We start from the raw sequence: 15,384 nt of genomic DNA, 5'->3' as shown, positions 1-15,384 counted from the left end.
CCCAAGTTCTCTCACGTCACCCCGCTCCTCCGCTCTCTCCACTGGCTTCCAGTTTAAGCTCGCATCCGCTACAAGACCATGGTGCTTGCCTACGGAGCTGTGAGGGGAACGGCACCTCAGTACCTCCAGGCTCTGATCAGGCCCTACACCCAAACAAGGGCACTGCGTTCATCCACCTCTGGCCTGCTCGCCTCCCTACCACTGAGGAAGTACAGTTCCCGCTCAGCCCAGTCAAAACTGTTCGCTGCTCTGGCTCCCCAATGGTGGAACAAACTCCCTCACGACGCCAGGACAGCGGAGTCAATCACCACCTTCCGGAGACACCTGAAACCCCACCTCTTTAAGGAATACCTAGGATAGGATAAAGTAATCCTTCTCACCCCCCTTAAAAGATTTAGATGCACTATTGTAAAGTGGCTGTTCCACTGGATGTCATAAGGTGAATGCACCAATTTGTAAGTCGCTCTGGATAAGAGCGTCTGCTAAATGACTTAAATGTAAATGTAAATGTAAATCTATGTCATGGAAATAACAGGTGTTCCTATTGTTTTGTACACTCAGTGTAGACCCTTTATCTTCACCATAGCCCACACATCACTCTCTTAGACCTATAAATCTCCAGCGCTCCGATTCACTTTGACTAGGTTAGGGCCCTATAAAATCTGTGATAAATAGATGGACGGAATCACAGAATCCAGACAATAAAACGGAAATCAACAATATTCAAAAATGTATTGAACTTAGTTGGGAATCAACTAAATGTATTAATTTGCCCAGTTGATCACAAGACATGAGCAGAAGGCATCAGTGATTTGTATTTCTTGCAACTTTCTGATGAGGCAATGACAATTCCCCGTCTGTATGTGCAGTGCACGCAGCTACCACTTTGTGTAGCCGTTAGCGATGATGCTAATAAAACATATTGGAATAGATGGAAAGGCTTCCCCTTAAACCTTGTCAATGAAGTGTTAACTACAAATTAGTCTATACATACCTGGCAGAATGATACAGTATCATGATTATTTGCATCAATCCAATTGCTGTGGACTTAAAACATCGAATTTAGTTGTTTTACTATTTTAAAAAGTGTGATTTTTGAATGAAAACCTGAAAAAACAAGGGACAATGGAAACCTGGGAAAAAAATATATACACATTTTATAGGGCCCTATTACTGTCAATCCCCCAAAAGCACTGTCACACATTGCACTCTTAGCTAATAGCTCCAGCACGCTTATGTCACCTTCTGGCCTATATCCTCTAGCCATCTGCAGAAAAGCTCCAGCCTCTCTTTTTGTGTATCTGAAAACCCCACATTTTTCAAACTGGCTCTTGTCATGCTTCAGCATAAGCCTTACGTAACAGCCTGAAACCCTTTACTCTTCATAGATATTACTAAAGCAGAGTTCTAACTAATAATAGTCACAATGATTATAATCTCGAATCCCCACAAACCCAAATGTATCCAGAGAACGAGGAAGTAGCCTATGATGTAAATTCGACAATATGCTTTTCCACCTTATGCGGTCTTACACCAAGATTAATTTAGAAGCTGGGCAGTAGCAAAGCCCCAGGTGTGCCCAATAAGCTACTTATTCACTCAACTCCATCATGAATGGGTGGATGTGGCAGCGAATCACATTAGCTCTATTCCCATTGTAGCCACTCAGTGCATTATTGTCAATGCCATAGTGTCGGGTTATGACAAAATCATCCCATTCCGTGAGAGCGGCACTGTCTCTCGTCGTGGTAACGGTTTATGCTCTGGTACAGCTGGGGGGGGGCTGGCTTACTACAGTAAAGTGACTGGCGAAGAGGCCTCATTGTGGAGAGGTGCTCAGTCTTCAGCTTTCTATATCTGTCTTCTGGGGGACCAATGATGTCACCGCTTGGAGTAGTAGACAAAGCTGTCGTCTTGTGTGTGAGAAGCCTGGTGGTTTTTAATACAGTGATATTTGCGTCTGTGTGTGTGTTTTGGATCATGGTTTAATCTCTTTGGAAAACTGTCCAGCATAGGATGCCATGGACATAAATTAATTTATTTCAGGTAGTCCCTCTGCTGCATTCTCAAGTAAAGGACACATACTTCACTCTCTCAAACTCGGCCCTACTCCGACTCCTTTTCCTCTTCGTACCATAGGCGTTCAGCTCACATAAGAGGTGGAGAGAGGATTGAGACAGTGAGGAGGGAATGAAGACCCAACTGTTGATAGAGTGGGAGGGAAAAATGGGAAATGGAGCGAGAGCGCAGTACTCCGTCGTCTTCTCTCCCCAGTGGTATTATTAATATAATAATAATATAATAATATATGCCATTTATCAGACGCTTTTATCCAAAGCGACTTACAGTCATGTGTGCATACATTCTACGTATGGGTGGTCCCGGGGATCGAACCCACTACCCTGGCGTTACAAGCGCCATGCTCTACCAACTGAGCTACAGAAGGACTGGATTTATTAGGAGCCCTGAGGGAGAAGACCGTTCATGACAGCCCCTCTGGAGCTTTACTGTGTTATAATGTAGGTACAGGGGCTACACACCAACAAATGCACATCTTGTTTGATATAAACTGAGTGTAGAAAACGTTAGGAACCCCTTCCTAGCATTGAGTTGTGCACCTTTTTACCCCCAGAACAGTCTCAATTTGTTGGGGCATGGGCTCTAAAAGGTGCCAAGCGTTACCCATGTTGACTCCAATGCTTCCCAAAGTTGTCTCAAGTTGGCTGAATGTCCTTTGGGTGGTGGACCATTCTTAATGCACACGGGAAACTGTTGAGCTGGAAAACCCCAGCAGTGATTCAGTTCTTGACACACTCAAACCGGTGCGCCTAGTACCATACCCCATTCAAAGGCACTTAAATCATTGTCTTGCCCAGTTAACCTCCTGAATGGCAAACATTCACACTCTGTCTCAAGGCTTAGAAATCCTTCTTTAACCTGTCTCCTCTCCATCTAAACGGATTGAAGTGGATTTAACCAGGTCAGTCTGTCATGGAAAGAGCAGTACCTAATGTTTTGTACACTAAGTGTTTTTTAAATTATATATATATATTATTTTTATACCCAAAATCCAATTATATTCAGTGACGCTAGCCATGGCATGCTTTATGTTTAGTACTGCTTAATCACATACTGTATCACAAATGCACTGTCACCATTTCATAATCAACCATCTAATACTGTTCGACTTTTCTTGACCTGGAAAACAATAGAGCACAGAGAAATAGTTCTAGTTGGCCTAACTAACAGGTGCCTGGGAGGGTGTGTGGCAGGTAATGTTGTGCCCTGAAGTAAAATATTTACTTGTTTTAATCAGACAGAGTGAAAAATGATACTGTCCTATTTCGCAACAAAGCCTCCTTCACTCACGCCGCCAAAAACAGCCTCGTAAAACTGACTAGCCTACCAATCCTCGACTTCAGCGACGTCATTTACAAAATAGCTTCCAATACTCTACTCAGCAAACTGGATGCAGTCTATCACAGTGCCATCCGTTTTGTCACCAAAGCCCCTTATACCACCCACCACTGTGTCCTGTATGCTCTAGTCGGCTGGCCCTCGCTACATATTCGTCGCCAGACCCACTGGCTCCAGGTCGTCAAAGTCTATACTAGGTAAAGCTCGGCCTTATCTCAGCTCACTGGTCACGAATACAACACCCACCCGTAGCACGCGCTCCAGCAGGTATATCTCACTGGTCATCCCCAAAGCCAACACCTCCTTTGGCCGCCTTTTCTTCCAGTTCTCTTTTGCCAATGACTGGAACGAATTGCAAAAATTGCTGAAGCTGGAGACTTATATTTCCCTCACGATCTTCAAACATCAGCTAACTGATCGCTGCAGTTGTACATAGCCCATATGTAAATAGCCCATCCAATCTACCTACCTCATCCCCATAGTTTTTATTTACTTTGCTGCTCTTTTGCACACCAGTATTTCTACTTGCACATCATCTGTGTAAATTTGCTAAACTGTAATTACTTCGCTACTATGGCCTATTTATTGCCTTAACTCCATTTGCACACACTGTATATGGACTTATTTTTTCTTCTATTGTTATTGACTGTACACTTCTTTATTCCACGTGTAACTCTGTGTTGTTGTTTGTGTCACACTGCTTTGCTTTATCTTGGCCAGGTCGCAGTTGTAAATGAGAACTTGTTCTAAACTAGCTTACCTGGTAAAGGTGAAATAATATTAAAATAACAATGTTGCTGTGAAGACATGCCTAACAGCCCTCCCTGTTCTCTTCTCTCTCTCTCATCCCTCCCAGAACTCAATACGGCATAATCTGTCTCTGAACAAGTGTTTTCTCAAAGTACCTCGCTCTAAAGATGACCCTGGAAAAGTAAGTATTCCCTGACCACTATAGTCTGAGTACATATTTCACCTTAAATGACCACATGTTTTGGTAGGAGAAAAGAGTCAAGTGTGTTTTCTATCAAATCGCCCACAAATGAGGTTGAAAATGATGCGTCATTTCGACATGCTCACACTCCTCCATGCACAATGAGAAGAATGAGGAAAACTAATGGAAAGAGGAATTGTTTGAGGATTTCTGGAGGAAAGACGGTACAGGCCGTGATTAGAAGAAAATAAAAAAGCATGAAGGTGAGGTAGAATCATTCGGGACATTGTAACTGATGTGGACAGTGTTAATTACACTAAAATACACATTTAATAGCTAAAAAGTGCATTGTTTAAAATCGGTGCATTATTTGAATAAGTGCATGCATTAATGATAATCAACTCTAATGAAAACAAATTCTAAAAATAATATTGGCAGCAGTTGCAGGAGTTTTCCATTTGATTTACCAGCTGAAAAGAACTCTGAACATTCTAAACAGCAGCGTTTGTTTGTGATGCTAAGGGAAAACCCAAAGACAATTGCTGATTATACCCTAATTGGAGACAAGAATTAAATCTCTGACCTGCTCTTCTATACAATGCATACTGCTGCTTGGTATTCTGCCACATGTAGGTACTTTGGCCATGCCAGAAAGGGAGGAATCACTAATGGTTCGACAGATCTTGGTATATGAAGAGGAGCCTGATAATCAACTCTTCACCATTAACCCTTTGACGCGTACAATCACATATTTGTGATCATTGTTGAGTGATCCCTGCAGCTTACGATCTCATATGTGATTGGAACAGTAGAAACATAACGTATGATGCAACAAATGCGCCTAAACACCATTGTCTGAACAGCATCTAAATATGTTTTGGTACTGATGGAAAATAGGTCTTAAAATGTATTCCTCAATTTGACACTTTATTGTAAAAGATAAATGCATCATCCATGCATCACACGGAACACATCCACAGCCAAACTCATTCCATAAACCAGTCTAAATAACAGGGAACCTGTGACTTAGATGAAGATCAGATTTAATTTTATGACCAATTTATGTAGAAATCCAGATAATTCCAAAGGGATCACATACTTTTTATTGCCACTGTATAATGTGAAGAAAATATCCTAATAGTTTATCAATGTTTTAAGTTATGGTACAGAACTGTTGCGTCAGCCTCATTGCATACATTTTTTTTTATGCTAGTGGCTGTATTAATTTGATCTATCGCATCCAACAACTGTTCCAGACTATGTTTGGAATATTTATTAGACTGACATAGGCTTGTGCTTTTGCAGTTCGTTAGGCCTACTCATCTTGTTGGCTGACAAAGTAAATTTGGACAGTTCTTCCAATATCTTCAATATGCACCTCGGAATTGCATAAGGATGTGCACAGTTGCGCCCCCGATGTGTCTGTCTTCACTTGTAGCCTGTGAGAAAGAACCCGATCACGTGATGGAGAACCGTGTGCGTGAGAGGTGCAGGAGCAGGCAGCACTCAAGGAGAAGGGCTGCAGAAGGCATGGATTATTTTAGGGTGAATTACAGCCACAAAGGGGATGCCGCCAGGAAATTCAAGACATTATCAAGAGCTTCTCAAATTGTGAATGAGAGACTGACGAAGTGCGTACAAGCTGTGCAATAAACAAAGCAGAGCTCATGCCTTTCAAGTGACTTTTTTCAAATCATCATTAGTCCCATCATACAGCCTTACAATGTATTCCAAATTAAAACATGTAGAACAACTAAAGTTAAATTAATACTTACAAATTAAGTGTATAGGAGAACCTATTTCTTTGTTAACCGCTCAACACAGAATAGCCGCATGTGCGCACTCATTTGGAGATAATATCCTTTATTTTTTTTCAGCATTGTTCAATTGTATTCTTCATACTATAAAATAATGCTACCAAATTTAAGCAAATATTCTCTGCTAAATTAACTAGTGTAGCCCACAGCCATATGGCATAGCCAGATCAGGACCTAACATAAGGACAACTCCGAGTATGCTATTCTGTTCTTCTGAAATAGTCTACATTTTCTTCACATCATGTGTCTTTAGACTTGTCTAAAATAAATAATGTATTTATTGTGAAGGTGTAAGCTATATTATATAGATTTATTAGAGTTTTGAAAATGTAGATGCGCCAAAGGTCTGCATCAGTGGCATGTATGTGGAAGCCAGGATATGCTTTGTTTGTTAATTAACGGTCAATAACCGTGAGACGGACAGTTATTTCCTTGACAACCAGCGGCTGACGAAATATGTGACTCCAATGGGGAAATTTCTCTGAGATCAACTGCTATTCCCTGGCACTGTCAATCAGTAAGCCACTGTATGGTGCCCAACAACAGCAAATGCCTTAGTCTGTCAAGCAACAACTTAAATGGGTCTGAACATATTGTAATTCACTAATGATTGAGGGCAATGAGAGGACATGTAGCTCCTGCAATGCAGCAAGTGGCAGCCAGAGCTGCAGAGAGATTTCCTAATACCAAAATCACGATGTCCGCCGTGTTGCCCGTGTTGTGCCCTTCCACATTATTCAGAGCAACAATGCTGAGGTGTCTAGACGCTGTACGCTCTCAGACAATGTTTACCTAGCAAACCACCGTGACATTCACCCCCAGCTGATGTATGACCTAGTACACTTTGAACAAACAGGGTGTCAAGGTGTTTGCTAGGAAACTGAAAGTGCTCTGGGACAAAGCAAAACCCAAATAAGAGGAACTCTGCCATACATCCTCAAAGATCGTGACTATCAGCCCCCACCCAGAGAGACCACTATATACCACCGGGCCACATCCAGAGACCAGCGCCACCCTGCACCATTGGGCCCCTTCCAGACAGGCCAACTACACCATCGGGCCCCTTCCAGACAGACCAGCTCCACCCTGCACCACCGGGCCCCTTCCAGAGAGGCCAGCTCCACCCTACACCACCGGGCCCCTTCCAGAGAGAGGCAAGCTACACCATTAGGCCCCATCAAGTGGCCAGCACCTCGCTAACTACCCCACATGCTAACAGGACAACACCCCAATCAGAAAACCAACAGTCCACAAGATGGCTATGCAGAAGTGGCACGAAGAATAGAGCACCCTACTGCAGCTGACCTAAACCAGAGAAGGCATCTGCAGAACATAATATTCAACAAATCCATGAATTCCTTTTTTGTAAGTATCAGAAATAGACTTATTAGAATTACATCCTATTATCATTGAGTTCAGTTTTAGATAAGTTACCCTGGAAAGGGTTAAAGTTAGCTCATGTAAATATATGTAGCCTCAAAAACAAAGTTCATGAGATTAGTAATTTGCAAATTGAGACAGACTCTTAAGCCTGTGTCAAAAAATACATTTGGACACAATTTGTAAGTCGCTCTGGATAAGAGCGTCTGCTAAATGACTTAAATGTAAATGTAAATGTAAATTTGTGTGACATTTTAAGCAACATTGCTGACACACGAAGAAATTCAAACACAATTGCATGCAACACCCAATTCTGTCATACATCATGGTTTCATCAAATGAAACAAAATGTATCACATGCGCCGTATACTGGTATAGACTTTACAATGAAATGCTTGCTTACGAACCTTTCCCAACGATGCAGTTTCTAAAATAATAATCCCAAATAAAATAGCAACTAACGCAAGAGTAATACATAAAATACACAAGAATGGAGCTATATACAGGGAGAACCAGATCAGTGTGCAGAGGTAGATATCTACATGAAGGCAGGGTAAAGTGATTAGGCATCTGGATAGATAAGAGTAGAAGCAGCAAATGATGAGTGTTTGTGTGTTGTGTTTGACTGTGTAAAGAATTTGTGTGGGAGTGTGTGTGTGTGTGTGTGGGGGGGGGGCATAGGGGCAGTGTAGGGTCAGTGCAAGATAGTTTGGGTACAATTAATTGACAATTTAGCAATCTTATTGCTTGGTGGTAGAAGCTGTGTCGGAGCCAGTTGGTCCGAGAGCTGATGCTCCGGTATCATTTGCCTGATTGTAGCAGAGTGAACAGTCTATGGCTTGTTTTCGGGCCTTCCTCTGACACCGCCTGATATAAAGGTCCTGGTTGGCAGGGAGCTCAGCCCCAGTGATGTACTTGGCTGTCCGCACAGACCTGTAGAACTTCTTGAGCCTCTTGAGAGCGAAGAGGCAGTGCCGTTCCCTCTTCACGACTGTGCGGGTTTATGTGGACCATATTAAGTCCTTAGTGATGTGGATGTCAAGGAACTGAAAGCTCTCGACTCGCTCCACATCAGCCATGTGGATGTGGGCGTGCTCTCCCCTCTTTCTCCTATAGTCCACGATCAGCTCCTTAGTCTTACTGATGTTGAGGGAGAGGTGGTTGTCCTGGCACCACACTGTTAAGTCTCTTACCTCCTCCCTGCAGGTTGTTGACTCATCGCTGTTGATTTGCTCACTTATTATTGTGTCACTCGTCCACCTAATGCCCGCATTCTCCACCAATGTGAGCAAGTAATGGGACCAAGTCATTTGGTGTCACTCTAAAGCGGAACGGTGGAATAAACGAGTCAGGAGTAGGTTTTCTTGATTGAACACAGTTCTCTATTGAGAGATTTCTGGCAATACAAACACTCCAACACAATCAAATGAGAATCTCCCAAGGAACAACGCACCTCTTCTTCTTTAGATGACACAGGAACACAAGACTATCTTTAAACTATAACAACAATCACAGATTTGTCACTGTCTTAATTGCTTACCTTGTCTCACATGCCTTGTTGGGCTACTATCCGTGAGCCCAGCCTTCCCTCTAGTGGTCCTTCCACACTAGGCAAGTCAGTTAAGAACAAATTCTAATTTACAATGACGGTCTAGCAAAAGGCCTCCTGTGGGGACGGGGGCCTAGGATTAAAATAAATGCAATTTAAATAGGACAAAACACACATCACAACAAGAGAGACAACACAACACCCCATAAAGAGAGACCCAAGACAACAAAATAGCAACACAACACTGCATGGGAGCAACACAACGTGGTCGTAGCAAAAAACATGATACAAACATTATTGGGCACAGTCAACAGCACAAAGGTAGAGACAACAATACATCACACAAAGCAACTGTCAGAGTGTCCACGATTGAGTCTTTGAATAAAGAGATTGAGATCAAACTGTCCAATTTGAGTGTTTGTTGCAGCTCGTTCCAGTCGCTAGCTGCAGCGAACTGAAAAGAGGGACCCAGGGATGTGTGTGCTTTGGGGACCTTTAACAGAATGTGACTGGCAGAGTGGGTGTTGTATGGAGGATGAGGGCTGCAGTAGGTATCTCAGAGGCCTAAGAGGGTTTTATAAATAAGCATCAACCAGTGGGTCTTGAGACGGGTATACCGAGAGGACCAGTTTACAAAGGAGTATAGAGTGCAATGATGTGTCCTATAAGGAGCATTGGTGGCAAATCTGATGGCCGAATGGTAAAGAACATCTAGTCCGCTCGAGAGCACCCTTACCTGCCGATCTATAAATTATATCTCTGTAATCTAGCATGGGTAGGATGGTCACCTGAATCAGGGTTAGTTTGGCAGCTGGGGTGAAAGAGGAGCGATTACGGTAGATTACGGTAGAGGAAACCAAGTCTAGATTTAACTTTAGCCTACCGCTTTGATATGTGCTGAATACTTACAATACTTTATTTATTGAATACAAAGTGTTCTGTGGTGGGTAAATGCGAGTGTGAAAACCCCATCAGCATTGCAGTTCTTGACAAACTAACACCAGTGCGCCTGGCCCCGACTACCATACCCCGTTCAAAGGCACTTCAATCTTTTGTCTCACCCTTTGAATGGTACACATACGTAATCCATGTCTCAAGGCTTAAAAATCATTCTAGAACATGTCTCCTCCCCTTCAGAGAGGATTTAACAAGTGACATCAATAAGGGATCATAGCATTCACCTGGTCAGTGTATGTCATGGAAAGAGCAGGTGTACAGTGGAGTTGCAGACCAAGACGAATGTTCCTGAGTTGCCTCGTTCCAGTTTTGACTTAAATCGGCTGTCTAGCAATGATCAAGATTATTGTGCAATCCAGGTGTGCAAAGTTCTTAGAGACTTAACCTGAAAGACTCACAGCTGTATTCAGGGCCAAAAGTGATTTTAACATGTATTGACTCAGGGGTGTGAATACTTATGTAAATGAGAGACTTTTTGTCATGTAGTGTATGTGAACACCTTGTCAAACATCTCATTCCAAAATCATGGGCATTAATATGGAGTTGGCCCCACCTTTGCTGCTATAACAGTCTCTACTCTTCTGGGAAGGCTTTCCACTAGATGTTGGAACATTGCTGCGTGGACTTGCTTCCTTTCAGCCACGTGCATTAGTGAGGTCGGGCACTGATGTTGGTGGATTAGGCCTGGCTCACAGTCGTTGTTCCAATTCATCCCAAAGGGGTTGAGGGGTCAGTCAAGTTCTTCCACACCAATTTTGAGAAACCATTTCGGTATGGACCATGCCTTGTGCACAGGGCCATTGTCATGCTGAAACAGGAAAGGGCCATTCCCAAACTGTCGCCACAAAGTTGGAAGCACAGAATCGTCTATAATGACATTGTATGCTGTAGCGTTAAGATTTCCCGTCAATGGAACTAAGGGGACTAGCCCGAACCATGAAAAACAGCCCCAGACCGTTATTCCTCCTCCACCAAACTTTGCAGTTGAAACTATGCGTTCGGCCAGGTAGCGTTCTCCTGGCATCCGCCAAACCCAGATTCGTCCGTCTGCCATATGGTGAAGTACGATTCATCACTCCAGAGAACGTGTTTCCACTCCAGAGTCCAATGGCGGCGAGAATTGCATCACTCCAGCCGACGCTTGTCACTGCGCATGGTGATCTTCGGCTTGTGTGTGGCTGTTCGGCCATGAAAATCCATTTCATGAAGCTCCTGACGAGCAGTTTTTGTGCTGACATTGCTTCCAGAGGCAGTTTGGAACTCTGAAATGAGTGTTGCAACCGAGGACACTCTATGTGCTCCTGTTCTGTGAGCTAGTGTGGCGTACTACTTCACGGCTGAGCTCTTGTTGCTCCTAGATGTTTCCACTTCACAATAACAGCACTTACAGTTGACCGGGGCAACTCTAGCAGGGCAGAAATTTGACTAACTGACTTGTTGGAAAAGTGGCATCCTATGACGGACATTCGGTACCGAGATGAGATCCTCAGACCCCTTGTGAGACCATATGCTGGTGCGGTTGGCCCTGGGTTCCTCCTAATGCAATACAATGCTAGACCTCATGTGGCTGGAGTGTGTCAGCAGTTCCTGCAAGAGGAAGGCATTGATGCTATGGACTGGCCCGCCCGTTCCCCAGACCTGAATCCGATTGAGCTCATCTGGGACATCATGTCTCGCTCCATCCACCAACGCCACTTTGCACCACAGACTGTCCAGGAGTTGGCGGATGCTTTAGTCCAGGTCTGGGAGGAGATCCCTCAGGAGACCATCCGCCACCTCATCAGGAGCATGCCCAGGCATTGTAGGGAGGTCATACAAGCATGTGGAGGCCACACACACTACTGAGCCTCATTTTGACTTGTTTTAAGGACATTACATCAAAGTTGGATCAGCCTGTAGTGTGGTTTTCCACTTTAATTTTGAGTGTGACTCCAAATCCAGACCTCCATGGGTTGATAAATTTGATTTCCATTGATAATTTGTGTGATTTTGTTGTCAGCACATTCAACTATGTAAAGAAAAAAGTATTTAATAAGAATATTTAATTCATTCAGATCTGTGTGTTATTGGATGTGTTATTTTAGTGTTCCCTTTATTTTTTTGAGCAGTGTATGTTTTTACTTTGTCATTAATTTAATAAATTTTGAATTCAGGCTGTAACACAACCAAATATGAAACGTCAGTGTATGAATACTTTCTGAAGACACTGTCCATACAGACATGCCACTATGAGTTTCTTCACAGTACCCAAACCAAAAACAGATTTATTGCGTCGCTATCAGTTATGTGTAGAAAAGACGTTGGCCAGTAACCAAAAGGTCGCTCGTTCGATTCCCAGAGCCATCAAGGTGGAAAAATCTGCCATTCTGCCCTTGAGTAAGGCAGTTAACCCCCCAAAAACTGTTCTCTGGGCTCCAGGCGCCGACTACGTGGACATTGATTAAGGCAGCCCCCGCACCTCTCTGATTCAAAGGGGTTGGGTTAAATGCGGAAGATACATTTTGGTTGAATGCATTCAGTTGTGCTACTGGCTAGGTATACCCTTTCCATGTCATCGTGAATGCTCTGCCACCAGAGGTTACTCAGGCAAAAAGCGAAAACGGATAAAATCCTATTTTATCTCAGCACCTCTCCTCTTTCTAAAGATTTGATTTAACTGTCCTGTATATCAGAATATGAATTTGTATATACTGTAGGAATAGTATATGACTAATATTTTCGTTCTTTCCAATGTATAACTGTAACTTATTTTCTCTTGCATGTAATGTTCTTGTCTATGACTGATCTGTACTTTGTCTTGTATTTGTACATTTTATGTAGACCTCAGGGAGAGTAGCTGCTGCATGTGCAGTAGCTAATGGGATCCTAATAAAGTCAACTCAATCAACTCCTGGTCTTGGACTAGGGTAGTCCTGATCAGAGTTAGACAAGCACACACTGGTAAGATGAGGAGGATGGAAGGTGTTAAGCCCCCCAATCCTCAGAAGGCTCACAGCCCAAGTCTCAGGCTTCAGTCGAACGTCCAGATCTTCTAGATATGCTGAGCAACATAGACAATGGGTAATTGCTTGCAGCGCACAAGGGCCCAGGATGCAGGACGAAAAGCTCTGCCTAGGTACCTGTACGAGCAACCCCTCCAGATGCCACAGACCTCTATGCCCACACCTGAACACGGTTCCCCTTCCAGGGAAAACTTCTCCCCGCCACCCTGCCCTGGCATCTGGCTACTCAGCTTGTCCCATGTCGGCAATCTACCTGGACCCGGCTACTGGCTACTCATCTCCAGCTTACTCAGCTACAGGTCACCCTGCCCTGGCTTATCCGGCTCGGGAGTAACCAGCCCTCAATGTACTACACAGGGCTGGACCCAGGGTTGTACTCTTACCAGCCGGATGCAGCTGCTGTGGTCTTCACATATCCACCTAAGCATCCAGTACAGCCCCTGAGCCAGCAGCAGCCCCAGCAGAGACTGGCAGCACCCGAGGCCAGCAGTTTTATCCAGTGCCGCAGCCTACACATACTCGCTTCAACATCCAGTGTTCCCGCCGTAACCAAGCTCTTCTGCGTTGAGTGTCTCAGCTCCCCTCACAGAACAATGCCAAATTCAAAAGCCATATTTACACCACATAGCCACAAGCTCACCACACCATGCTGTACCTAGCACAATGGCTGAAGATGGCAGCAGAGTGCCAGAGCAGCTGCAGAGGCGGTGCCCATACCCAACACGAGAAGCTTGCGGCCTTTCAGCAGAAACGCTCTGGGGCAACAGAGCCTCTTCCACAGGAACTACCACCTGCACAGCCCACAGCAGGGGCCAAGTCAGAGGCTTTACTGCTCCCTGTACGAAAGCAGGGACCGCTACCTCAAGTGTGAGAGATTCACCTCAATGACTGTCAAGCAAAAGCTCAAGTGGCCGAAGGACAAGAGACACTGTCTGCGGTGCGGCTGGTTGCACCCTGATGCTCGGTGCATCCTCCGGAGACTGTGTGACATCTGATGGCTAGCACCTCCATTGTCTGCTCACCAGTATCCTGACTCGAAGACTGATGACCGCATCCACCAGACATGGATGCTCCACAGAAAATGAAACGCACCCTACTACCCTTTCACATGGCAGCTATCCAGGCAATGGACACCAGCATGTGGTAACCCCGATCACACGGGGCGGTGCAGCGCTTCCAGAGATGCAGTCAAGTAACATGGTAAAATTCTAACGCAGTAAATCCGACAAAGTAAAAATTTGGGGTGGCTGTAGAAAATTGTCCTTATATTCAGGAGACTTGTTTATTCTTTTGAGGTGCAAGGCCTGCTAGAGGGGTGATAAGCTGCCCTCTGCTCTAATAACATGTTAGGGCATGTCTCCCCAGTGATCTTTCATTGGACTTCTTGATCTGTCCATCACCACCTTTGACCTGGCCCCAGGCCAATGGGCAGGGACAACTATAAAAACATTGTTCCACCCTAACCTGTCTTTAGTGCAGAGTTCTTCCAACAGAGACGTGGATTCCAATTTTAACTGAGTAGTGCATACCGGACTGCAAACTTACTGGACACTTTTCCTAACATGGTATGGTGCTAGTGGGTCAATGCAAAAAAAAAAGTACTTCAACTACTACTTCTATGATTCAATGCTGTGTGTATTTGTGCCAATAAATGAGTGACTTGAGTATGTCTTCTGCTGCGTCATTGTCTCTAGTTTAAACCGGCACTTCTTTTCAACATGAATTATGAAGTGGTTGGAAAGGTAAAGTGAAATTGCTGTGCCAGGAAAAGTGTTTGGTAGAAGAGGTTTCTATAGACCTTGTTTGTGCTGTGTTTTTAAGAAATTGTATATGTATCTTTTACTGTGACAAGTGTACTGTATCTGTACTCGTAATTACTGTGATCTGCCTAGTGCTGCACTTTGAGTCTGAATTCCATGCTACCATTCTTTATAGGTTTTACCAATTTTGTTTTCACCAGAGTGTTTCTCATGGCCATAGGGATGTGAACCGTTGAAAAATGAATTGAGAGGAAATCAACTCAATAATTCAGCTGGAATCCGCAGCCGATGCCTGTAGTTTGACACGGAGGTTCTCACCTGATTAGCTCTACGTGGACCTGACCAGAGCCTTAACTCGCACAACAGGTCGAACCAATCAATAAAACTGCAGGGGAATCCCAATGTGCAACATGAGGATAGCCATACATTTATCCTGTTATACACTGTGGAGAACCTCCGAGATATAACGATAGCTACATCATGTACTCACGTTATCAACTTGTTCTGTAGCCCACCTCCCTGGGTTGTGATACTGAGGGGGGGAAAAAAGAGGGTTAGAAAGAGAGGAGAT

The 15,384-nt window shown here is 44.0% G+C and overlaps 1 protein-coding gene across 2 annotated transcripts in view; it reads left to right on the top strand.

Moving 5' to 3' along the window:
• The window catches only part of LOC118360197 (forkhead box protein J3-like), a 97,997-nt gene that overhangs the window by 52,609 nt on the left and 30,004 nt on the right, over positions 1 to 15,384 (top strand). For both annotated transcript variants that reach the window (XM_035739443.2, XM_035739441.2), the window contains one exon: positions 4,274 to 4,348. In XM_035739443.2, the coding sequence (XP_035595336.1) occupies positions 4,274 to 4,348 (75 nt within the window). The remainder of the gene's footprint in view (positions 1 to 4,273; positions 4,349 to 15,384) is intronic.

Source organism: Oncorhynchus keta, chromosome 27, assembly GCF_023373465.1.
Source record: "Oncorhynchus keta strain PuntledgeMale-10-30-2019 chromosome 27, Oket_V2, whole genome shotgun sequence".
Lineage (NCBI taxonomy): Eukaryota > Metazoa > Chordata > Actinopteri > Salmoniformes > Salmonidae > Oncorhynchus > Oncorhynchus keta.
The sequence above is the reverse complement of the archived record's forward strand: the minus strand, read 5'-3'. Positions and strand labels throughout refer to the sequence as shown.